The 27459-nt window shown below is 42.5% G+C and overlaps 1 protein-coding gene and 1 long non-coding RNA gene across 2 annotated transcripts; both read right to left on the bottom strand.

Annotated features, from left to right (window-relative positions):
- Positions 1-4520: 4520 nt before the first annotated feature.
- Positions 4521-10818, bottom strand: LOC133136534 (uncharacterized). Its single transcript, XR_009709539.1, has 3 exons — positions 10762-10818; positions 8647-8761; positions 4521-4592 (listed from the first exon to the last, which is right to left on the bottom strand). It is a non-coding gene; the product is annotated as an uncharacterized LOC133136534 (long non-coding RNA).
- A 1761-nt stretch (positions 10819-12579) lies between these two features.
- On the bottom strand, positions 12580-27117 carry lrp12 (low density lipoprotein receptor-related protein 12). The gene is made up of 7 exons (XM_061254717.1): positions 25808-27117; positions 22011-22067; positions 20947-21082; positions 19879-20081; positions 16422-17523; positions 14934-15066; positions 12580-14585 (listed from the first exon to the last, which is right to left on the bottom strand). The coding sequence occupies exons 1-7, from the start codon at positions 25881-25883 to the stop codon at positions 13710-13712; spliced, it is 2583 nt and encodes an 860-aa protein (XP_061110701.1). The 5' UTR covers positions 25884-27117; the 3' UTR covers positions 12580-13709.
- Between the last annotated feature and the right edge of the window lie 342 nt (positions 27118-27459).

The raw sequence follows: 27459 nt of genomic DNA on the forward strand, positions 1-27459 counted from the left end.
AATTGCCCGTAGGTATGAGTTTGTGAGTGAATGTACTGGCGACCTGTCCAGGGTTTATTCCTGCCTTTCGCCCAATGAATGCTGGGATAGGCTCCAGCCCCCCTGCGACCCTGTTCAGGATAAGCGGGTTAAGATAATGGATGGATGGATGGAACATTTATTTAGAACTGGGATGTAAAGACAGAATCATATAGCTGATCCTGTAAGCAAGATGGTTTCACGCAGCTAGATAGCATGCATGCTGTGTCAAATTCAGTCCCCCCACCAACCGCATTGCCAGTGCATCATAGATATGCCTTAGCATGACTACTTTCACATATTTCCAAGGTAAAAAATACTATTGTATGCCTTTGACTAATATTGTGAATTGCAGGATTCATGGATGGATATATAACACTTTCATATGGTAACACTCTGATTTCATTGTTCCTTCAAGGAATTTAACAATTGGACACCTTTATCAATTTGAGATCACAGTCATTAATGAACTCAGTTGAGAAAGCTTGCCTCTTTCTTATTTATTTAGCCTACTTTATGTGTACATGTCACACGTACATGTACTATATGCACAATGTCCCCCTGTGGTGTTCCTAGATGTTCTCTTATGTTCCTAGATGTCCAGTATATGTGTCTTATGTGTCTTCCAAAATATATTCTTTGTTGTTGAGCTGCCATGCCTGTATGGTATGAAAATAGCATACCATTCATCCCATTAGTACACAAATATACTATTTGGAATAAAAATAAAATTATATGCAACCCATATAGGTGTTATGCTGGGGGGAACAGAGGAACCAGAAGCAGACAGGGGTACAGAAAAATGTCGATTTAATACAGCAGGGGCAGACAGAGCGTAGTCAAAAAACATGCCAGGGTCAAAACCAGGAGGTCCGTCCAAAAATGCAGAAGTACAAAATTCAACAAACGAAGAAGAGTTTGAGGAAGCAGGCAGGGGTCAAAACCAGAAAACCAAGTTCAACAGAAAACCACATAACCAGAAAACCAAGGGCAAGGGCAAGGGCAAGGACTCAGGAACAAGGGCAGGGGCAGGGGCAAGGGCAAGGGCAAGGAAACCAAGGAGGCTAGAACTGGGGGACGGAAACAAGGGCTCGGGAACAAAACAGGACAAGACGAACTAGCAGCGTGCAACTGAAAAGGACAGGTATAAATACACAGGGGAATGAGACAAACTAGGCGGGGCATGGGAGTGAGGGCGGTCTAACAAATAAACATCAGGTGAGACACATGAAAGGGTAATAGGACAATAACGAGGGGGAAACGAAAACGCGGACTGGATTCACAATGACACACATGTAATACAAACGGCTCCGGACTAGAGAGTAGACAATTGCAGAGAATCAGGAGATGCAGAGATAGAGAGAGACAGGTGCGAATACTTCGCTGAAACTAAGCAAGTCATCAGTGATAGAATAGGGAGGCGGAGTTACAGAACAGAATTGAAACTGGAGATGCGTTAGTAAGTTAGTTAAGTGATTTAAATTACAAATACCCAAAACTAGTGAATGTTAGTTGTTAGTTTGACAAACATATTAGTGTGTTAGTATAATTAGTACTGTACAAATTCTATGTTAGTTGGGATTAGTATATTAGTGCTATGTACAAACATGAAATGGAGAGAAAGCAGGAAGTAAGGAATGTAAGATTGGAAGGAAGACTGAACCCCGGAACTACCGTAAACACCCGAATAGTGGGGCACGCAGACAAGGGAGTGACTGGGCTAGAAAACATTCAGACTCAGACATCACAGGGGAAGACGAGTGCAAAGACTAACGAATATAAACAGAACACCAGACATGAATACGAAAAATAATAAATTACAAGAATGATGATAAAAAAACAATGATAAACTAACACACAGAACACAGGAACATAACAATAGGCTTTAAAACAGATGTTTGTGCAGGGTAATGCAAACAGCCTACCAATCCAAGGCAGTAGAGCCGGGTAACATTAATTCAGTTCTACAGCAAGGCAACATTCACACATTCTTCATCTTGTCAGGGTCTTGTTGAGCAGAGAAAAAATGCATGTGCATTTTTTATTCTGAAAGCTTGGACAACTGGGATTAAACTCATAGTGAAGTGCATTTATTTCTGCAGTGCAAGCAGAGGCATCTGTGACCTGATGGCAGTTTTTCAACATATCGACATAAGGGAAAACAAGCTCAATATCAAAAGCGATAATGTGCAAGAGAGAAATAGAGAGAAAAAAGTAAGAGAACCTACGCAGAACCCAGCCCAGTAGATCCCAGCCCAGTATAGCCCAGTCCAGTATAGCCCAGCCCAGTATAGCCCAGTCCAGTATAGCCCAGTCCAGTAGGTCCCAGCCCAGTATAGCCCAGTCCAGTAGATCCCAGCCCAGTATAGCCCAGCCCAGTGGAGCCCAGGGCAGCGGGACCCAGCCCAGTACAGCACAGCCCAGACACTGCTCAGACACTATTTATAATATGTGGAATCAGTGTCTTATTTCCCCAATTTACAGTGGAAACAAATTTGACCTTTAAGGGTAATTACACCCTAGAACATTTTAGCTTTATATATACTAAATGTCAATCAGATATCTAGTTGGAAAGTTGTTGACACAGAGAAATATATCTGTTTAATTTAAGGCTTGTCTTCAAAGTCGGCAAGCCAGCTGTTACTGATCAATACGAAATGGAACCATGCCGGCACCTGATTGGTTAGAGAATAAGTTATGCAAATGAGATGGGCACACCCACTCCACTGAAGTTGTGTAGAAGACAGAGCCAGGCTTAAACAGCGAGTGCAATTACTCTTTAATACCTACTCTATGAGCAGCAATCCAGGGAAGGTTTTCCACAGCATTATCAATGCCAGAATGTTGGTCTTCCTTATTGAACAGGAAAGGACAGAACAGTCTTGAGAAAAGGACAAATTTGCTTTCAATCTACCGATCATGTTTACTCATGCTTACACTACACACCATAATCATGTACACCAAAAAAAGCAAACGTAAAATTTTTGCATGCCTTACTGATTTTAAAAAGGCTTTTGATTCTACTTGGCAAAAGGGATTATATAATAAATTCTCCAAACTGGTCTCAAGGGTAAAGTTTATGACATAATCAAATCAATGTATGTCAATAATATGTTTGGAGTAAAAATTGGCAATAAAAGAACAGATTTCTTAACTTAAGGAGGAGGTGTTTTTCAGGGACGGAAGTCACCAATTCTTTTTAATATACGCATTTTAATGAGTTTAATGAGTGGTGCTGTTGGAACAATCAACAAACCCTGGCCTAACCCTAAACAACAAGGAAGTTAAAGTTATTTCCCAAAATGTTGGTGTATTCCTTTAAGTAGTACATCCAATCATGAAATTAACCCTCTATTTTACTTTGTCCATCCAATTAAAGTTGCATACTAGGCAATATGCTCATTTTAATGTGTCTAACAAAGTTATTTTGAATAAACATGAATATGCTGTTCATGACAAGTATCATAGCATATCTTATGACTTCCGTAACTGCTAAACAATCTAGTTAATAAGCACAAAACACTCTTAATTGTAAGCCCTAATAAATACACTTAGAGGTATTTACAAATGCATATTCAAAAAATATACAGGTATACTTCATAGCCATTCAGATTTATTTATAATAAAAATAAATGCACATATATATTTTGTGCAAAATATATAGGCATTTCATATTCTTTATCTTTATCAGCAACACTTGCCCAATTAAGAACCATATTATAAACCATACCATTATTTTTTGTAAGTGTGCACCATCTGCTGGAACAATAAAGAATTTTAATTTGAGAAACAATAAGGTTTGCCTTCATCATTGTTACTTCAGTGCAGAACTAGTCAAGTAACACCAATGTAACAGCACAGTTATACACTGTATGTTTAACAGAACAAGTGTGTGGGAAACACAAAAAAAAATGTCTGTGTGACAAGGTGGCAGGACAGTATGGTTAGGACTCTTATACCAGTTATATTCAGGAGGCGACATGGCTCAGGCAGTAAGAGCAGTCGTCTGGCAGTCGGAGGGTTGCCGGTTCGATCCCCGCACGGGCTGTGTCAAAGTGTCCCTGAGCAAGACACCTAACCCCCAAATGCTCCTGACGAGCTGGTCGGCGCCCTGCATGGCAGCCAATCACCGTTGGTGTGTGAGTGTGTGAGTGTGTGTATGGATGGGTGAATGAGAAGCATCAATTGTACAGCGCTTTGGATAAAGGCGCTATATAAATGCCAAATTTACCATTTAGGCAGTTGTGATTAAGTTTGCCTAATAACCTTTAATCAGCAGTGGCTTGGTAGAAAAAAATCTATAACAGCGTTGTTCCATAGTGTTAACTGAAAAGAGTCAATCTGAATTACATTATTTTCCAAATAGCCTTTTTAAAGCTGACAGTCGGCCCTTTAAACTCATATTCATTGTTTTATTTGAAATGCAATATGCTGGGCAGAGCCAAAAAACAACAATACTTCAGGACTTAATAGTATATCAGTCTTGGGGAGCTTGCATACCTCTTAATTATCTGTAGTCCACCAGCTGGACAGAGCACTCTCTGAGCTGGAGGATACACCACTGCGCAGGGTCTCTAGATTGCAAAAGGAAACGCTATTATGATTAGGCAAATTTAGGACCATGAGGTGCATCACTGTACCAAGGGCTAGCATTTTAGCCATACACACCACTCAACAGCATTGTTCATGTATAACTGATTGAGAGGCAAGTTAAGGTAAGATACAGTCCCCTCCAAAAGTTTTGGAAGAGCAAAAAAACATTCGTTTTTGCAATACACTCAATACATTTGGTGTTGCGATAAAAAGGTGAACACAAGACAAGAGTGCAGAATTTCAGCTTTTATTTCTTGCCATTTATACCTCAATGTGTTAATCTACTTAGAACATAGCAGACATTTGGTATCAGACCACCCAATTTTTAGGTGAGCAAAAGTATTGATACAGAGAGTATTTAAGTAAATGATAGTAAATAACATTTAATATTTGGCAGCATATCCCTTGCTTGCAATAACTGCATCAAGCCTGCGACCCATTGACATCACCATAGCCTCTATATAGCTGCTCTCTTACCTTCACCCCTGCCTTGTGGAGATTGTTTGTGATGTCACTGACTGATGTTTCGTGGTTTTTCTTCACATCTCTCACAATGTTTCTGTCATCAACTGCTGTTGTTTTTCTTGGTCGACCTGTTCAATGTCTATTGCTGAATACGCCAGCAATTTCTTTCTTTTTCAGGACATTCCAAGTTGTTACACAAGCTTGTGCAATGGCTCGGATTGATTTTTCCCCTCTTTTCTGAGATTCAAAATGGCTTGCTTTTCTCTAACACAAATGTAGTTTTCACTGGCAAAACCCAAGGCAAAAACCAAGAGTATTAACCAATCAATCTAACAGGACACATGGACACATCAGGGCACCAAGAAACACCTGCCAGTCACATGTTCCAATACTTTCGCTCACCTAAAAATTGGGCGGTCTGAGACAAACGGTCATATGTTCTAAGTTGTTCAACAAAAACTTTCATCCTATGTACATCTTTTGACCTCAAACTGAATTGTCTTAGTACAGTAAAAACAAATATATCCTGTATATCCAAGAAGAAAATGATCTGGTTCGCTTTGGCTCAAACCACCCTGTCTGCCACCAACAATCATTCCACGGTCAAAGTCACATAAATAAATCTTTTCCCCCCATTCTGATGGTTGCTGTGAGCATTAACTGAAGGTCCTTTTATCCATATCTCCATGATTGTGTGCATTGCATTGCTGCCACAAAATTGCCTGATTAGATAATTGCATGAATAAGTAGGTGTAATAAAGTAAAAATGTTAATAATAAAGTGCTCGGTGAGTGTATATATAGAGATCTCTTCGCTATTACTGTGATTATACCATTATACTCTACTACTGTATTCTCTTACTGTGATTGTGAAAACACCCACCCAAACACCCTTGTGAAAATGTTAGCAAACCTTTCACAATTCTGAGAAAAGCTCAAAATGAAACTTCATGGATTTTGGCCCAATGTATGTGCCAATGTACATATACAGAGTTCAGGACAAAATGTTTGGTATGCATTATATATGTGCATTTTGTGTTCAAAAGGTAAACAGTGCGGAGCAGGATTAAGTCATCACAACTGAAGCAGTTTCAAGCTTAATCCTCAACAGAGGCACAGAACCTCACTGCTATTCTTCATCTCATTATGAGTCAGGCCTGCAATTCTTCCCTGGCATTTTATGACCAGTGAAGCATATCTACATGCTGAGGTTGAAATTGATTTTCTACAGTAATACAAAATGTCACATTCCACTAGATTAAACTCTCTCCTTCATCTCTTCTGTCACAAAAGACAACAATTTTATCAGATAATTATCCTGCTGTGTTCCGTAACTATGATGTTTACAGAGTGTAGTCTTCCAGTTTTTTTTTTAAGTGCAAGGAAATTGACAGATTTGACAAAATGTATTTTAGTAATCTTGCTTCTCTCGTAGTGTAGGCTTTACCTACAATGCTGAGTATCAAATGTATCACTCTATCATGTATGTATAACAGAAAAATAAATAAAACCTTAATTTATGAATAGAGCATATCATAACATAACATGAGAACCGGCTGTTCAGACCAGCAATGCTCGCCTTTTCCTACCACTGAAGTCTACCTACTGCTTAGTTAAGAGAGATAAATAGAGATAAATAGTACCATATCAATCCTGTGTACATTTAAAAACAATAACACAATAACAATAACAACATCATACAGTGTTGTATCTGGCTGTATTTTGAGTAACCACTCATGCGTGTTGCCAATGGCTACTTCTCATTTGCGTAATAAATAAAGTTATTTTACTTAATACCGTTGTATATATTGCTGTAAGTGTCTTTATTCTTTTCATCGGTGGTGTACAATAGGTACAATAGGTAATTTCAGACTTCTAACAGTGAAGAGAGGAATTGCAGCAACAAACAGGCTCAAACCACAACACTGTTTATCACTCTGTGAACACGCTGACGCTGAAAACTTTTATCTTTTATACATGGAATCAACCTGGTTGCCCTTCTCTGAACCTTTTCCAGCGCCTCTATATCTTTTTAATTCCTCCTGGATAACTAAACTGTTAGCTAAACCTTCTAGTTTTGTATCATCCGCAAATGTAATGTCAATGTCCCTCTCAAGGTCATTTATGCAAATAAGTGCAACACAACATCATTAATCAGAGAAGTGACAGGGCAAAGTTTGTCTGATTGAATATAAAACCAAATAAAATCAACAAATAAATGCATAAAAGTGACCTTGCAATCTGAAGTGTTCAAAGAAGAGGTTTTCAGCCTAAATCACCTTCACTCATTGTCATCAGGGAAAGAAAATTGAATGTCTTGGGTTCCTTTCAGTCTGTTGCACAATTTATACACTATTCCTATTCAAGATTAAGGCTGCTTCTTTTTATGCTATCACAATCCACTGTGTACACACCTCATGTATTGCTTTTATTACTTAGTGCTATTACATCTAGGATTCATAAGGGACCTGAATCAGAGCCCCATATAAATAATTATTGAGGTTAGAGGTTAATTTTCAAGATCTTACAGATAACTACACCGCCCTCCATAATGTTTGGGACAAAGACCGATCATGTATTTGCCTCTGCAGTTCACCAAATGTCAGTAAATGAACCAAATTTCGGGGCTATCCAGTGTGGAACTGGCTGCAAATTGCAATGTTCAGAGCACAGGTATGTTACTGGGTAACTGTCATATATTGGGTTTTGGATTACAGCTTACATTAAGAAGCCAGTTGATATTGTCACAGGTTATTAAGGAACTTTGGTCTTTTGGTAAGTCAAACCATTTTTGAAAGTTATGGAGAGAGCTGGCACATAGAAACCAGTAGTCATAATAAAACAAATTTTTCACGTGGGCCCTTTGTAGTTAGTTGTTGATACTCATGTTTTGGAACCAGGGGGCATCTCAGTTCAATTTACGTTTTAGCTCTTCCCTGCAGGGTGAAGGATGATTCATCTGAGCAATTTATTTCTATTTCAGAAGAAAAGCTCCAAAAGGACTGCAGAAAGGTTAGTTCTTTTATATATTTTCTAAATGTACTCTTCCAAATGCTTTTCTTCTTTGACCGAAAGCTTGCATCTAATTTGTACAACATAGCATTGTGCTTTAAAATAAGTGGGATCCCTGTAGAGCTTTCGCTAACCACCTGTACCGTTTTATTGAAAACCAATTTTGGATACACATTTGGATAATTATTCAAATGCATTTCTTGGCACCACACACACCCACATAACATGTACACATACAGCATGCAAAACTATGAGCAAGAAGCAGGTCTTGTCAGAAAAATATAAACTAATGTATTGTGTGACCATATTTATTCTAGAATACTTGGCTAATGAAACTGAAAGTAGTGCAGAAGCATTTAGACTTGATTCCACCTTTTCTGTAACCCACCAGATTATGTTGGCAATTACCTTTTTAGTTGTGTAATTTGTCATCAGTGCTAGATTGCCCTTTGTAAGTAACCCACCCAACAACACTGCAAGTGTATTCATTAGACATGTGGACAAATCAGTGAGTCATGCACTTGTGTCCAGGGTTTGTGGCATGACCTGTCTCACCTACCACAGCGTGGGCGTTACATATTGTTGATTCTTCTGTGTGTTAGGGCCTGGGCTGTGACAGGAGAGGGGGAGGGAGACCAGCTCAAGCGAAGATTCAAAGCCCCACCGACAGCTTCCTGTGTACAGATACAGTGAGCATAGTAGTCTCTTCTTTAGCTTCTCACTGCATCCTCATCTCCAAATGATCTCACGCTCATCTTTCTGTACGGGAATAATGGGAACGTAGGTGAACGATTGTGCATTGAAACATATACTGGAGTCTTCTTTAACTGGGTTATGTGAAATACAGTGCCCTCCATTATGTTTGCAACAAAGACCCATTATGTCTTGATTAGCCACTGATTTGCCACAATTTCAGATTCGGAATCACACAATTAACATGCGGTTAAGGTGCACATTCTCAGACTTAAAAAAAAAAAATTGGGTTTCACCATGTAGAAATTACAGCAGTGTTTATATGTGTCCCCCCACCCATTTCAGGGCACCATAATGTTTGGGACACATGGCGTCACAGGTGTTTATAATTGCTCAGGTGTGTTTAATTGCCTCCTTAATGCAGGTATAAGAGGGCTCTCAGCGCCCGGTCTTTCCTATAGTTTTTTTATCACCTTTTATTGCAGTTTATCAACATGAAAGTCAAAGAAGCCATTATGAGACTGAGAAACAGTTAGAGACATTGGCCAAACCTTACTAAAATCAACTGTTTGGAACATAATTAAGAAGAGAGAGCACTTGTGAGCTTACTAATCACAAAGGGATTGGCAGGCTAAGGAAGACCTCCACAGTGGATGACAGAAGAAATAAAACTATATCTATATAAGAAAGGAAAATCCACAAACACCTGTCCGGCAGATCAGAAACACTCTTCAGGAGTCAGGATTTGTCAATTACCACTGTCCGCAGAAGACTTTGTGAACAAAAATAGAGGCTACAATGCAAGATACCAGGTCACAGTCTGCCAAGAAGTACTTAAAAGAGCAACCACAGTTCTGTAAAAAAGTATTTTGTTTAATAGCAAAATGAATTCTGAGCTGTACATACACATCCTATCTGCTCAAGTTCAAGCAAATGCCTTCAAACTCATTGGCTGGAAATTCATAATTCACAGCAAGACAATGATGCCAAACATACTTATGATACACATAGCTGAAGCTACAAACTAGTTTTATAAAGCAAAAAAATGTTAATTCTTGAATGGCCAAGTCAATCACCCGATCTGATACCAATTCAGTATGCCTTTCAGAAAACAAGCATGAGCTAAAGATGGCTGCAATACAGGCCTAGCAGAGCATCACCAGAAAAGACACCCAGCAACTGGTGATGTCCATGAATCACAGACTTCAAGCAGTGATTGAAACAAAACACTAAACATGACTACTTTCATTTGCATAACATTTCTGTATCCCAAACATTATGGTGTCCTGAAATGGGAGGGACTATGTATAAACAATGCTGCAACTTTGGTGTTTTCCTGTTCTGTATCATTTTGGTATACTGCACATATTTTATAAATGAGACATACGGTACAACTACTGAACTACAGTTTGATTTTAGTAACATGTTTTTGAGCATCACACTGAGGAAAAGAACACATACAAACATGCACACTACTTAAACACACTTATATATTTGTTACATCTATGCATATGGCTGAAAATCCAAGGTCAGGGAGGTGAGAAGTATTTTGCCTTTTATTGGAGACTGGTGTATTTGCCTCTCCTAGCAGTGTTTATGCTGCTTCTTATTTCCTAATCAAAACTGATTGATTGAAAGTTTCATTTTAACAGGGTGAACACATGCCCAAACAATAATACACTTTTAAACATCACCTTTTTTAGAAAACTGGCTATAAAGCAAAGGGGATGACTAATCACTAAACTACCTGCTTCAGAAATTAATTGCATATTTGTAAGTTGTCCAGATAACGACGTTTTAATGATAATTAGGCTAGCTTGCTTGCACGCGAGTACCGAGGCTAGTAATTACGAAATTACAGCGTAACGGTGGCATCTGGCAACTCCTACTGACATACTTCATATTTTCTTTAACGGATATATAACATAAAAAGTAAGTAAGTGTTGTTTAACCGTGGTTTCATAATTAAAACGGTGCCTACCTGAGCATAACCGAACTGGGCCTGGGAATGAGCAGCTTGTTGTATTCGGAATGTCGGAATGTGAGACATCGAGTAATTGCGACAAAACCATCTGAAAGGGTCGGGGGTTAGAGAACGGAGTACTTTTTAAAATCATAAGGTGTCATTTTTCATGGATTCTACTATAGATTTCCCTGTTTATATGTAATAGAATTTAAATAACAAATAAAGAAAATAAAATACAATCGACACCAGCCCAAAAAAGGGCGCTTTTTGAAAAAGGGCAGGGGCTCAAGCACCCCTTGGGCACGTGCCTGCCATGTTGTACGAATTTCTTGCTTTCTCCTTGCTAGCATGGACTACAAGTGTAAGCCGACTCTGCATAGCAACGGTTTGTTCGGTCATCTTGTTATATTTCCATTTACCCGGAGTGCTATCTATCCACCCAGACAGTTTCGCTGAGATTTGAGGTTTTTACTGTAGATATCCACAGCAGCTCACCCCGATTCAACGGTCCTCAAAGGTACCAACGTTTGTGGCTGCACGCAAGAATTTGGGAGAAAAAAATACTGTACTGCGGTAGTAGTCATCTGTGCAATTCTAACCAATTTTAGAACGATGTAGTAGTAAAGTTGACACTGCATCTCTGAAAACATGGTTTTGTTGAACAGGGTATCGCCAGGACTACACAGGATACTGCTCCATGAGTTCCACCCTAGACACAGCAACAGTTTCTGACAGTGTTCCTGTTGTCAGTGAGAGACTGGCTGGCTTTAGCACTCCATGGAGCTGTGTGGCTTGTCACATGGGAAATACTCACTCACTTGATGCAACAGGAAACAGAAACAAAAGGAAGAAATGTAGACCAGAGACTTACCTGCATTATTGGAGTGTTGTGTATTATTCAAATATCTGTCTTTATCCTACATATGAATAGTTACATACATTTAATATAAATAAAGTGAAATAAATTTAACTCAATATATTCATGTCTTGGGCTATAAAACACAATACACAGTTTTACGGTCAGACATACGGTCTGGAAGAGGTCCCAGATTTTCAGTTTGACAGCAATTGCTGACTGTTGACTAGCAGGTCAATGTCAGCATGTGCCATGGCCACAGATTTCACTGAACTACAAATTTCAGGCTAGTTTTCACACAAAATTACCAATTTAACCCATATTGCTCAAATGTTGCAGTTTAATGCATATTGTAGAATGCAGTAGAAGAGACACCATTTAAAATTAATTCCTTACCGTTTTTTCAGTGATTAAAAAAACCTTCCAGTTTTTTTATTTTGGCATTGCTTAGTTGTTCACCTTTTCCCAGAAATAAAGCTGATCTATTTCAGGTCTCATGAAAGGAAGCCATCCTAATACTGATTACAACATGCCAATGTGACACTCAAACAGATTTGATTTTAAAGTACACCAAATTTCATCAACATACACAGTCCCTGAGTGCAAGTTATGAAAAGGCAGCCTCAAGCAGGCAATGCTCCCAATCACTTAGAACAGAAATAATTTATCCATAGTCAGGTTCATTTGGCTTTTCACTGGCATGTGTTTTTAGAACCACTAGAGGGCAGACTCTACCCTCAACTGAGGACAAAAGGTCCAGATGGAAAAATAAAATAAAATGGCTGAACACCGCATAATAGAAGAACTCGGTTTTGTACACAGACTGATGCACAACATTTTCTGTACAGCAGATGTCAAATCTGCACCAGCAGCAGACAGTAGCCATTTCTGCCTCACTAATGAGACAGTCCACAAGCATACACCACCTGACTGGATAACGGGCTTGAAACCAGGTTTGACTAACACCAGACAATACATTAGCAGAACATATGCCTTTATTTTCATTATCTTTGTGCAGTAAACAGTTATTTTTTCATATAGATATTCCAATGTCATACCACTTAACAAAAAAAGCACAAGGCATTTTAACATGCTTTTCAAATAACTACTGAAATTAAAATGAACAATAAATATACACTCACACACATATCTTCGGTACCAAAACAATGAGGTTACCAAAACAGTAATAAAACAATAAATACAATAAACATTGGTGGATGTTATACATGGTAAAGTTTTCCAGACCCAAACCGTTAAAATGATTCCTTTCCTTGAGCAAATTAATTGCTTTGCTTCAGGGATCCTTGAGAAAGTAGCCGTACACCATTCTAGAAAACAAGGAACTTTCCTTGGACTTGAACAAGAATGTGCCACCATAACACAGTAAACCAGTGTTAATTAGTGCATTCCCATTTAAGAACCCCAATTAACAGCAAAGAAATAAAACAATAACAAAAACAAATGACGTGAATGGTAAAGTATCAATAGAGAACTGAAATGACCAAATGCAAGCAGTTTTTCTTTTAAATAGGCCAAAGGTTAATTCAAACCTTTACCATTTTAGTTTTTGGCTCCATTTTTCATATGCTGTGAGAAGCACTTTTCAACTGCAGCGGCTGACCACTGCTTCGTACATAATGCAGGTATCACAGGTCCTTTTTTCGTAAGGTCCAATTTTACTTCTAGGCTAGAATGCAGGAAACGCAGTTTGAAACCAACGTTTCAGAGAAGTATCAGATAAGGACTGGAAATACTGTGGCGAAGGGGCACACGTACCGACTTGTAGTGTTATGTACCGCACTGAAATGCATGAGCTACTCGCAATTTGAGCTCCTCACAATTTTGTACCGACTTGTAGTGTTATGTACCGCACTGAAATGCATGAGCTACTCTCAATTTTTAAACAGACATCATTCGTAACACCTTGGGTATTATTTCACGAATACACCCGCAGTCTCTGGCAGAGGAGAGAGAGATGGAGAGCGTTTGCAGGGGGCACAAGGACGCGGGTTAAACGTGTACCGCAGACGGGGGCTGAACGCGTACCCCAGACGGGGGCTGAACGCGTACCGCAGACGGGGGCTGAACGCGTACCGCAGACGTGTACCTAACAGAGCAGCAGCGCCTCGTCGTCGCTGGTCTCAGTTTTGGAGGTGGCCTCCAGGCAGGCGTCGGGGACCTGGGCGGTGTGGACCATGCCACAGTGTTCACAGGGCCCGTCTCTGAAGCGGGCCCTGCCGGCGGGCAGGGGGAGGGTGGGACTGGGGGCCGGCCCCTGGGCGTTTTCCAGCAGGGGCCGGGAGCTGTCAGAGTCGCTGTCGGGGCCGGCGTCGGAGACAGGGATGAGCAGCTCCACGTCGTCCTCGTCCTCCCTGCTGCCGCCGGAGTGGTCCAGGTGGCGGAGCGGGCTGTGGCAGGGGGCGGAGCCTCCGGCCCGGCCCAGGGAGAGGCGGACCCAGCGCAGGCTGCGGGTCACGCGGCTCAGCGCGCTGGAGAGCTGGCTCCGCCCAGGGGCGGGGTCCGGGGGAGGGGGCGGGGGCTCAGGGGGCGGGGCTTCCCCGCGGCCCTGGGCCGCCGGTACCGAGCCGTCGCCGCTGGGCGGGGCGGAGCTAGCCGACACCGACACGATGGCCTCCACGGCGGAGGCCGGGGGCGTCTTCTGGGGGAGCGGGGCCGCCAGGCCCCCCACGGCCCCCCCCGGGACGTCACGCCGCTCGCTCTCCGTGTCCGTGTCGTCAGAGTCGACGGGCAGCAGGCCCCTGAGGGCCCCGGTCCTCTCGGGCTCCCGCTGGGCCCCGCTGCTCCCCGCGCCCCCCTCCTCGGCGTCGGCCGACACCAGGGCCAGGGACCCGGAGCGGCGGGAGCGCGTGAAGTTGAACAGCCGTCTCCAGATGTTGCTGCGCCGGCCGGAGGTGGGCAGGCGGATGGAGGTGAAGCCCAGCTGGGAGCGCACCGCCAGCCTCAGGTTCTCCAGGACAGATGCCTACAAGCACACACAGGACAAGGCCGGTTCAGTCAGAGTCAGACAGAGCTATAGACGCTATAGACAGAGCATCGCTGCAACGTGCAATGGATGTGACACTCTGGGCACTTTTGCTAAGGACATCAACCACAGTCTCCGTCGTGCAATAATTGAACGTTCATGAATGTTCTGCGATTTCTGTCGAGTGACACACTGTTGCTAGACTATAAACTGGCCTTTACAATTTTACAATAATCCGCTATAATAATCTGCTTATTTGCAGAACTAAAGGAAGCAGTGTGGGGGGGGGGACTTGTATTCATCCAATATGTGCAATATGTCAAAGGACAGGTGAGGTACAACGTTCACCTGGTTGCCTGAGCACACTGGGAAGTCCTCCACCGGAGGAATCAGTCCCTGGGCGATCAGCTGACCGTACGAGGGTGGAGCCTCCCTTCTGAGAAGCTCCGCCTCCACTCTGGAGAGCTGGGTTTCAAAGGACCTGGAGAAACAAACAGGAGTGAAGTCAGCCTTTCAGAGGGAGGTGAAGGGAATGGCTGCATTTATGCTTCCATTAAGGAAAAAAAAAAAATCAAGAGGGACACATTTGCAAGTGCCATTACAGCAATTCGCATTCAACTATAGCTGTGGGACAACTGGGATAATTATTCATAACATCTGAATGATTCATATTTGAAAATTAAAATGTATTCCCAAGGAGGGAAGATGAACACGCACTGCATTCTCTGAGCTTCTCTCCTGGAGTGTAGCAAAAGCAAAGGGGCTGCATAACCACTTAGCTGAGCATAACAGCAACGCATCTAAAGTGCTTTCATCCTTAAAGAGTGTAGGTTATACTTAATTTTGCAGTTTTGGCGGATTTTGCAGCATTATTTTGTGGTCACTGCTAGTCACAAACGTTTACTTTCAATCTACAAGATAATACTGTGGTAGCGTGGAGAATGAAAGGGACAACCAAATTTGAATGGTATGTCGCATCAGACATGTCTAAACTTGTTTAAAACAATATATGTAGGAGAAATTTTACGAATGCAAACATATTGAGCCGATATTGCAAAAAGAAATAAAAATGAAAAGGTATCCTTTTTTTTTTTAATGAAAAAATACTACAGATTGACAGTTTAATGCTGCATTTATTTCCCCAATACATGATGCTTTGCTGTGAATGTGGATTTTTTTTATCATAAAATAAATGCAACAGTAACCTGAAAAGCAGAGCAGCACTAGCTTCTGTGATATGATGTATACGCTAGTGAAGCAAGTCTTCGGGGGGAATTTGTGGGGTGGGGAGTGCATTTGACGGACGCTAAATGAGCGTGCACCGCTACTTGAAAGAGAGGATTGAATGGGAACGCAAAGTTGACAAGTGCTTGATGGACATACACGGCCCACTGATATGCAATGACGTAAAAACTAAATTGTTGTTTTCCGGGAAGTGGATGAAAAAAAATCTTCCAAGTGAAAATACACAAATATTACAATTGTATTAATTTTATAGAATATATACTTGTTCATATAGTTATGAATAATTGAGGAAAAAGTGAAATTTAAAAGAAAAGAGCATGTTTGGCTGTGGTGTGCATTTTGTTATGTAGATTAGTGTTTCTTGTTTGCTGTTTGTTTAGCTTGGTCCAAGGTAAGGTAAGCTGTATCGCATCATTTGATACTGCAGTGTAGTGTACAGTTTCAGAGTATCACCGTTTGACATCGAGTAGAATAACATATTGTATCATATCGTGTAGAGTATCACATCGTATTCCCTCCCTACCTGACCACCAGGATTAAACTACAAGCAGCACACCCTGCGAGTGCGGACGCGTAGGGGCAGCTGCGTACCTGCGCTCGAACATCCTGAGGGAGTAGAGCTTGCAGGTGCAGCCCAGGGCGATGACCAGCAGCAGGCCGCAGATGAGGCTGCCGATGACGGCGGCGGTGATGACCCGCGTGGGCACCACCACCGGGCAGCTCTCCTCATCGCTGCCGTCCCCGCAGTCGTCCTGCGCGTCGCACACCCAGCTCTCGAACACGCAGCGGTTGTTCCGGCAGTGGAAGTTGCCGGGCTGGCAGAAGAAGCAGTTCTTCTCGTCCGAGCCGTTGGGGCAGCGGTTCTGGTAGTTGCAGCGGTCGGAGCGCGGGTAGCAGGCGCCGTTGCGGGAGCAGGGGAACTCGTCCTCCTGGCAGGCGCTGCAGTTGGCCTCGTCCCGGCCGTTGGGGCAGTGCCAGTAGCCGTCGCAGCGCTGGGGCTCCGTGTAGCAGCCCCAGTTCCCGCCGCACGGGATCTCCCAGGGCAGGCAGAAGCCGTCCACCTGGTAGGTGGCGTTGAAGCCGCGTGCCGCGTTGACCTTGTCGGCGTAGAAGTGCACGCGGAGCTGGCCCGAGGTGGACACCATGGCGACGGGCGCGCGCGAGTCGAAGGCCGTCAGCACGCGGAGGAGCCGGCGCGGGTTCTCCTCCAGCCCGTCGTACACCTTGACGAAGTCGCCGTAGCCCGTGCCGTCCAGCTTGAAGTCGCTGAAGCGCAGCACCACCTTGCGGTGGTCGCCCGTGTCGATGAGCCAGGTGCAGTTGCTCCCCGGCGGGTAGAAGTCGGGGTAGTTGGGCGAGCTGAAGGTGCCGTAGAAGGTGCGCAGCCACTCCCCGCAGGCGGGCACGTCGCAGTCCATCTCGTCGCCCAGGTCCTGGCAGTCGATGCTGCCGTCGCACTTGAGCGACTCCGGGAGGCAGGTGTAGACGCGGGTGTAGCGGGAGAGGCAGGGGAACTGGTTGTAGGCGCAGGGCTGGAAGGAGAAGGAGGCAGACGGGTTGGGCTGGGAGCACAGGTCCTCGTCAGAGTTGTCCCCGCACTCGTCCATGGTGTTGCACTTCCAGCCCTCCGGGACGCACTTCCCGTTGGCGCAGTGGAACTGGTCCGAGTCGCAGCTGATCTCCTCCGACTTCCCTAAAAGCCACAAAAACACCATTGTTTATTCATTCCTTTATTTGACACGGGACAATGCACACTAGTATTACTTCAGGTTAACTGTAGCCCTTCATCTGTAGTCCTACATGTTTTGGAGAGAGGACCCAGGCCAGCTGGGATTCGAACCCAGAACCTCCCCCTGGGGAGGCAACGGTGTCAACCATTGCAGCACCATGCCACTACAGCTATGTCCTGTACATGTGAATGAATATATCAGTCTTCATATGCTTGGAAAGTTTAGCCCAAATCCACCAACAAGTTCATGTCATGTGAACAAACTGCCATTCATAAACTGCCATGTTACCCAGTGACTTTGCCTATTTTTACACTCCAGACATAGTCATTCCGTTTTCAACAAATTGCTTGGGAAGTTTAGAGGTAGGCTCCATTTTATCTGTATCTGAAATAGGTCTAGGGAACTGTTAAAAAGCCCAATAATACTCAAACTGTTTTTTCCATTTGTCAGGCAGGCATTGCACAACCACAGTCTGATCACACTTACTGAAAATGACACCCAGTCCAATTTCTTCAAAAAACAACTCAGGAGTGCACCATAAGTGCTCCCCAAACACTGGGAGTTGGAGACTGTGAAACTGTTGTTTTTGAAATTGGTGTGTCTTCACCTCAAGAGGAGGCTGTGACTGGCCAGATGAAGGGCAGAATGTGACTCCAGGACACTCAAAATTAGCATTTGCAATAAGCTGCCGTAGATTTCCATTTATGCGTCTTGTTATACAGTGAGCAGCAGAATTATTGGAATACATGATTTCTTTTTTTAAATAACTTTTTACAGTAAACTAAAAAAAAAATACCATTATTGACAAACGTTATTTTCCAACTTGTGTAGTGTGCTGTATTAATGATTCAATGGAATCAACAAAAGTCTTACATAAAAATAAAAATAAAGATTTCCCCAAAAAACAGGTTTCACAATTATTGGCACCCCGATTTTTCTATAAACACCCCTGGCAAAGCTGACAGCCATGAGTATTTTCCTACAATTTGTGATTTGTGGTTAGAGAGCACATTTGGAGGGATTTTTTACCATTCCTCCATGCAGACATTTTCTGAATCATTGATATCCTTGGGATACCCCTCTCTTCAGTTTAGACCACAGGTTGTCCATGGCATTGAAGTCTGGAGACTGAAATGGTCATTGCAGAAAATTTGACTAAATCATTTCTGTGTGGGTTTTGATCTATGTTTGGAGTCATTGTCCTGCTGGAAAATCCACCTACAACCAAGTCTCAGCAGTGAGAATCAGATTATCTGATGAACATTTCCTGGTACTTTGTTGAATTAATCATGCCATGGATCTTAAATGGTGCCCCCGGACAACAGGCAGCAAAACATCACCAAAACATCAATGACCCACCTCCATATTTGACAGTAGGTATGAGGTGCTTCTCCTTGTATGCATTCAATTTCGCCTCCAAACATGTCTTTAGTTTACAGCACTTTTTGTGCATATTCACGGATAATAATTCAGGAGCCCACTGACGTGTGTGTATATATATATATATATATATATATATATATATATATATATATACACACACACACTCGTTTGTACAAAGTTGTTGTAATATAGGACACTGCAATAACTAACAAAAATAAAGTCTATTGTCCATTTCCTTGACAGTTTATTATTTATTCCCATTTCTATGTGGTGTCCTGCTAAGATATAGGATATTTCCAGTTACTAGACTTTGAATTACGCCAGGTAGACCAATAACCACGACATTACCGCTGAGGCCAACAGAGAGGAAGACACAATTAAAAGATGTGAACAGAAAAAGCAGCTCACACATCTGTTTTTCCAGTACCATGACAGTGACACAGAATCCAACACCGACTGTATTTTTGCTGGACTATTTATATCTCAGTGGGGAAAATAAGGCCATAAACTGCCAAGCTGATAAAAGATTGCCTGTGTTCACACCAGCGGCTGTGCTCGAGAATAGATGGTGCTACAGGGCGCGCAGCTGCATGTAATTTCCAATCTGTCATCCCTTTTCTCATGAAACTCATAAAAAAACAACAGTAATGCAGCACGCTGCCTCTCCCAGCACGGCTTTGAGGTCGCTGTGAAACTCGCAACAGCAAGCTGCGACGAACGATACAACTTTCTTCTCCATTTACCTTCCGTTGCAAAAGTAGTCTGGATGGTACATTCTAAATATTGATGTAATTTCACTATAATTAGGCCATAAGGGTGCAAAGCCACCAAAAAGAAAACCGATTAAAGGACTGTGGGGGTGGGTGACCGTGTCGGTGTCAGGGCCACTGAAGGGAACATGGTCCACTGGAGATGCAGAGACAGTTGAGGCCTACCGGTTATGTAAGACAGCCTGAAGCCCTTGCCAGTGAGGCTGTCGTCGGAGTGAAATTTGATCCACACGTGGTCCTGGGAGGAGATGTACGGGGCCGGGACAGAGGAGCCACAGGCTCGGTAGCCGTCCAGGTTCTTGTACGTGCCGATCGAGATCCAGTCCGACCCGCATCTGTGAGAGGTCTGGATCTCAAAATCCTGAAAGCTGATGAAGATTTGCAGTGTTATACTCTGATGTAAAACCTGGGAGGTGAATTTGCTTGATTTAAAATAATAATAATAATAATAATAATTTTGATTTTCAGATCCAAATGACCGGCATTTTCGGATCCTAGTCTTCCAGTTTATTGCTGAACATTCACTCCTGATATGAGATATGGGTGAACTTCTGGGTGAAACATTTAGCATCTGAAAATGAGTCTTTCGTGATCAATCATAAAAAATAAAAAATCACATTCGACAAAATAAGGAATAAGACCATTACTCCAAGGCCTCCTTTTCCCGGTGTTGCCTCGACTGCAGCAAATTAAAAGAACATTTACACCCTGAATATGTCAAATGCATCATCGATGCCATACTTCAAAAAATCAATCACGGTCCTCAGTGGCCATAGTTTCATAAATTTGTATTTCTCGCAGTTCAATGTGGGCCTGTTTTTCACAAAGAAGCAACTTCTTCTTCACTGCAGAAAAAAAAAGTTCATGTCTGGCCACAGCTACATTATGTTTTCAATTACACTTTGCCACAAATCACATCCTATGAAAGACGGTGGAACTATTTCTGCCCGGTAACCATGGCCACCACATGCGAGTGAAGAACACAGTGGCTGGTTTCTGTCAGTACACAGTCCAGGCGGCCCAACACTCGAGCTTAAGCTGCAGGGATATACAAGGCCCTAGAACAATTAGGCGGCTGACGCACATCCGCAAGCAAAAATAGGTCCGCCTCTTTCGAGTAAAGACCCAAAATCTATGTGCGTGCACAGTCTCCGGTTAAAAGCGAACCTCAAAGACATAACGTGTTGGGTAACGTGTTATCAGGGGGGTGAGAGACAGGGGGTGTGCCCCTACCTAATGGTGATGATTTCTCCAGGACTGGCCCTGATGTTCCAGCTGCAGTTGATTCGGGAGGGGTACTCGAACGGCCAGCCGGGACTGGTGATGACTCCACTCGAAGCCCTGATCTGCTCGGCCATGTCGCCGCAAGCTGCAGGTGAGAGCCGCCATTGTCAATGACTGCCGCAGAGTGCGCAACTACAGTATACTACACTAATGGTAAATGGTTAATGGTTGGCATTTATATAGCGCCTTTATCCAAAGCGCTGTACAATTGATGCTTCTCATGCACCCATTCATACACACACCGACGGCGATTGGCTGCCATGCAAGGCGCCGACCAGCTCGTCAGGAGCATTTGGGGGTTAGGTGTCTTGCTCGGGGACACTTCGACACAGCCCGGGCGGGGGATCGAACCGGCAACCCTCCGACTGCCAGACGACTGCTCTTACTGCCTGAGCCGTGTCGCCCCCACATACTGCACAGTGCACAGTGCACACACTCACGACAAAGCAAATGCTGGTCTATAAACAGGACATTAGCATAAACATAGACGTTACCTTTTCAGAACAGAAAATGAAATGAAATCTGCTGTACTGTAAATAAGACTTTTCGTGAAAAAAAAAGCCTGGTGCAGTATTATGAAGCAAAATAACTTGAGCAAAACTTTCACATACCAAGTTTGGCCAAAATCTACTATTTCAATTCCAGGTACTGCCCAGACCGATCCTTTCCAAATCCCTAGGAAAAGCCTCTCTAACAGCCTGTGTGAAATCATAACGCGTTCTGACACCGCCCTCTCATAAACACCACCTTCCAAGATATGATTGTTATTATTTTTATGATAATCATAGAGCCTATTAACCTTAATTAAATAACGAGGAAAAGGCAGTTCATAGAAAACCTTACACTGGGTCTTTCTAAAAAGCTTTTAGAGGAAAGCCAACAAAATCTAAATAAAATGAAGGCTCTGGAGATGTGTTGACAGGGAAACAGATGCAACTGCTGTGACTGGACATCTGCCATGAGATAATGCAGCATATCAACAGCCTGACCAAAAGCACACACAACTGACTTACCATTCGACATCCCTGACACGTACACATTTTCGTTATGCTGGGCACAAACTGCATTTCCTGAAAAAAGAAAAATACATTTCTCACTTATACAAATATAATTCTCAAATGCATTAAAATACACAACATTCTTGGTCTTTCTCAAATGACACTTTGGAGACAGAATAGTTTCTGCAAAAAAAAGCCATTAGGTATATACTCCATTTGTATATTCCATCTCAATGTCTGTGTTCCTAATGCCTATACTTTTCCTTTGGCAATAGGGCAAACGACAACGTATGCTCTAGCCTCAAAAGAAACTGAAAACTGCCTTTAGTGGTAACATGAAAATACTGCAAACGGATAGTTGAAAATACATTGATCATTATAAGCTCTTTCTCCCTAAAATGGGGTTTACCACATTGTATGATAACTGCTATATTTGCCATTAGAGAGAGCGCTTGTTCACTGAAATTGGGGGGCATGAATGAGCACCACAGTCTCTGGTCGAATCAGACCTGTGTGAGAGCCGACTGCACACAACTGGATTTGCATCACCCAAAAGGTACATGGGAGGGATTCACTGGGTAGGTATAGCAGAGTTCATTGCTTGAGCTACCCACACTTGCCATCGCACATGTGGCCTGCTCATTGAACACCTGTATGATTGGGTCTCCTCCCCTCCCTGCTCAGTGTGTGTGTGTGTGTGTGTGTGTGTGTGTGTGTGTGTGTGTGTGCGTGTGCGTGTGCGTGTGCGTGTGCGTGTGCACTGCTTGTGGCTGCAGTGTGAAAAGAAGCAGTTGGCTGACACTGCATATTTTGGAGAACTGCAGCAGGGGGCATAGATGAGTACACTTGTACAGACTTCCAGATTCTGGTGGGAATGAAGATGCCAAATTAAATTTAAAAAGGCACTTATTACAGAAGGATGCTATTCAGAAGTTAGGCTATATAAATATATTGACCCATCAAACCATTTCTACATAAGTGCTTGATAATAGTCTGGACCTTTTGCAATATCCAAATTCAGTGTTGCCATAGCAAATTATAGTTCTAAAGCCAAATTGCATCTATGTAAAAGAGCACGATTTATGAAAAGGTCATTTCTCATTATCTAAATTAATGAAATCCACACAGGCGGAGGGTCACAGAAACAATACTAATAAGAATATTCTCAATTTCCGTGATAATGACATGGGGAAACTCCATAGTTTAGCATCTTGGTAAAACTAGCTACACGCTACATTTCTCACCACTGCACGACTCAGTTAAGATAAATGTGAACACAATTCTCAAAAGTCTTCAAGTTACAAAATAAAGGATTGAAAACGTCAAAGATGTTCAATGCAGCATTTCTTTCTTCTTCAATTGAACAAAGGTGCTACAAGCAGCATCATGAGTGTCAGTTTATAAAATGTCAGTGCTTTATAATTTACTCAGCGAGAATAGTGGTTTTTTTACCCCTTTCTGCCAGTGTGTAATTTACTTCATTTTCAGGGTAGGCGGCCTTCGTAGAGACTCAAGGAAAAAATAACTCTCTCAGAAAACCCACTGCGTGTTCCAACAAGCACAAACCCCAGCCTCAGCCATTGCAACACCACCCGATTCGCTCACCTGAACACCAGGGAGATGCAGCCGCCACTGTCAGAATATCAATACGAGAAAATCGCTCCTTTGGACAAAAATCATGCCAGTTTATCATCTCAACAAAACAACCTTCAAATCAAACACACTTGTGTTCTGTGACCAGCTGGCCGGCACCAATCTCCCCAGAGGAAATAACTTGTATCTATTTTAAAGAAAAGCAAGAACAGGGTTTTAGAAGCTATTCCAGTTCGAAGACAGACTTGGAGAGATTACGAAGCCAAAAACAAGGCCAATTTTTGACTGGCATAGGACAAAGTAATTAGGGAGAACCAGGCACAATAAAACCCAACTGGCTTATAACTGGCCTGCTATGGGGATTTCTCAATTAATTTCCGGAAGTGACTGTTCTAAAATGGAATTAACCTCATCTCTGCTGGCTGCGAGCAAAGAGATTAGCTCAGAGGGTACCACAAAGACAAAAGATCAGAAAGACGAACTGAATGTGCAAGGCAGAGAGAGCGCCGGGGAGTTGTGTGCGCCCAAATTCCTTTTTAACGTCGGTTTTAACTTCAATGGCGTGAGGTGAAGCTAAAGACAAATTTCCAATGCGGATGAACAAGTCATTCTATTCTAGATTTCGGACCGCGAGGTAGCTGGTAACTGTCACTAACCTTCAAGCTAACAAAGTGAAGCTCTTGCCATGCTGTTACAGCGACAGCAGTGGAAAAGACTCACTTCCATTTAACAGCGCACGTTCCGCGCCCAGACAGATGCGAAGCTAAAATTCCACAGTCGCGCGTGAGTGTGTGCAGCTCAGCTGTGCCGCATCCCTTGTTGTTTGCCGGTCGCTGGCTGGTAGCAGCTGACTGTAAATTATGCATGGTGGGACAGCCGCTCAGCAAGAACGCCATGCTTCGCTTGCGATCCCTGTTAGCCCAGCACAAACACAAATATTCCTGCTTGGTACATTCATCAGCGAGAGGCTTGACTTGTCAGCGCAGACACGTTTCTGGGAGTTTTAAAGAACATTTTTTTTAAAAGAGATCTGGGAAGACAGAAATCAGATGCACAGATTACTGGTCCCGAGATCCAAAGAGAGCTTATTGCCATTTTCAGTAACATCTTACCCAATCAAACAGTGGCCTAATGTGTACAAGTGCCTAACTGGCCAACAAATCCATCGGTCGAGGCAATTTTATGCCTGAAATGGACAAAACTGAAACCAGTTTCATTTAAAAATAATTTTTAACCTTCATGGGCTAATGGACAAATTCTGACAGCCATATGGTTCAGTTCTGTTAGACTTGCCTTTGAGCCTTATTGAATAGAGACGAACATGTATGCTTTTACACACAAAAAAAATTAAGAGGTACAGAGTGGTGTTGACCACTTGCAATAGTGGCTCAGGTTTACCATTTTGTAGTCGAATTGGAGTAGTGGTCCAGATGTAGGCCTAACATTTTTGGTCCTTGGTCTGAACCACACAGGTTACTGTTCTGAAGTGCTGACAGGTCAGAAACACACTTTTGTCTCAGCAAAAGTGATGTCAAGGAATAGGCCTAGATATAACATCTTAGAATAGTTTAAGATCAAATGTAGAAAACAAAACTACAGAACATAAAAAACTACACAAAAGTTTATCATATTTGGATCATTTTGCTTGAGCCCAAGCTCTGCTTGAAGAGGATATATTAATTAGGGACTGGTAAGACCTAGGTCTACCCAGCAACAGTGCACTTTCAATCCCCTGTCTCCACATTCCCTCTATGAAACCAATTACCAGCCAATTGAGCACAATGCTAGATTATGCACTTATCACTGACAAATATTTTAGAGTACAGTATAATAGATGTTGCTCAATTTTAAGTGTAAGATATTTGGAATGACCACGGCATAATGGGCAACAACGTAGTACTGTTGGTAGACAACATTAACACACAAATTAATGCGATGTGGCAAGTGGAATTCATTATCAATATTATTACCTCCAGAATGCCACTGCGGTGCGAACCAATTAATCACTTGTCATTGCTAAGTTGCTAACTTTACACCAAACACTTTTGCCAAAAACAATTGCTACGCCTAAATGACTTGACATGAACACAACTAAAAACAGCATGGGACATGTGAATTAGCTAACTACGTGAGAAGAGCGTTAATATTGCACTAATGAATAAGTATTCACTTACATATAAGGTCATATAGGTATCTAACGTTAAATAACAGTAACTTACCAATAATAGTGAAGCTGACGACGAAGTGCAAAAATTTCCATAACAAAATCCCATTCCAGCCAAAATCGCAGGCCATAATAGCAACAGATGGTACAAAAATGTTTCGTCCCTAGACAGCCAGCTAGTTGCGTTAGCCAACCTAGCTAACGTTAGCCGGCTGCTGACTAATGAATATCAACGTAACACAAAGAGATCAACACCTACCAATACAGACTATCAGCTAGCTTTAATTAGCTACAGTTAGATATGTTGAATAGAAAGTGAGAAATTATTCAACGCAACATCACAGGCAAAGACTTATATTTATGGATGCGTCTCGTGTCTATTTAACTAGATGCGTTAACTTGCCATTTGATATCAGAATGTAACCACACAACTTAACTCAAACGTTAACAGAGAGCATTAGTCTAACAGTTACATAATTGTGGGGTGTCGTTTTTCTTCATCCCCAAGGAAATATCCGGAGACAGATAATTCCATTCTATATACCTCTGCGTTAGCTAAATTCACTTGGTAATATAGAGTGAATACAAAACAAAATGTGTAGCTAGCTAGACTAGCTAACCGACTAACTTATTTATGTCCAGTATCTGGAGCTAACGCCTCAGTCTATGCCTAAATGAGCAACCGGGTTGTTTGATTTAACGTTAGCTGATAAACGATTGTGCATTATACTGTTGTTAGCCTGTTACTATATCACAAATAAACGTATCAACATTAATATGACATTAAGCACTACACCAGCTAGCTAACCGCTGTGTCATTCATTCTAACAAGCGACCCCTAGCCTGGCTAGCGAAAAAGACAAAGGCATCGCCTGCTTAGTACCAAACGTTAGCTGGTCTAGCTAGCTAGGTAATTTCTTCATGTGTTTTGTTAGCTAGCTAGCTGTTATTCAACTGTAGCTAGCTAGCGGGCTAGGCTTTGTCATTATGGAGAGCTCCGTTTCTGAAATTACGTTACAATTTGCCCAATTGACCGAGCTAGCTAGCCATTCTACCAACTAAACTGACAACATTCTTTTCACGAATTTCCATAAAACTTAGCTAGCTAACGTCAGCTACGTTATGCTCTCCCCCTTTTCTGCAACGCCTACAGACTCCGAATAGCCAGCTATAACCATTAGCCAACTAGTTAACCATAAAGAAAACACTATCCGTAACCGTTACCGAGTGCTTTTATATCAATCAATAAATAATACACAGCTCGACGGTTTCAGGAAATTTTGCCATTTCTCGGAAAAATCCTTTTGTAAGAGCAAGAGCCCATGATAACCAGGGCCCAAACAGCAGCAGCCACGAATCTGAACGTATGTTGTTACAGCCGGGTATCTACAGCCCCCGCCGAGTTTATCCCTCCCCCTCCATGCACTCAGCAGGGTGATAGGTTGTCCACGTCAGATGCGCACGGATATGCCTCTTTTGGGCTTGCTAATCTGTAATGAGATATGCGGTACTAAATATATCCCAGTATGAGGTATCAAACTACGATTTATTATCATTTCAGTGCATACTCCGATTGTACGAAGAAACAGTCTGAAGGACAGTGGAGATTCCATGAATTTCCGTCCACTGTTTCCATTAAAGAATAAATACACCAAAGGTTATGTAACATTTTTTTCTCCTTTTTTGCGTGATCTTTTACGTAACAGA

The sequence above is a fragment of the Conger conger genome, chromosome 9, assembly GCF_963514075.1.
Source record: "Conger conger chromosome 9, fConCon1.1, whole genome shotgun sequence".
NCBI classification, from domain to species: Eukaryota; Metazoa; Chordata; class Actinopteri; order Anguilliformes; family Congridae; genus Conger; species Conger conger.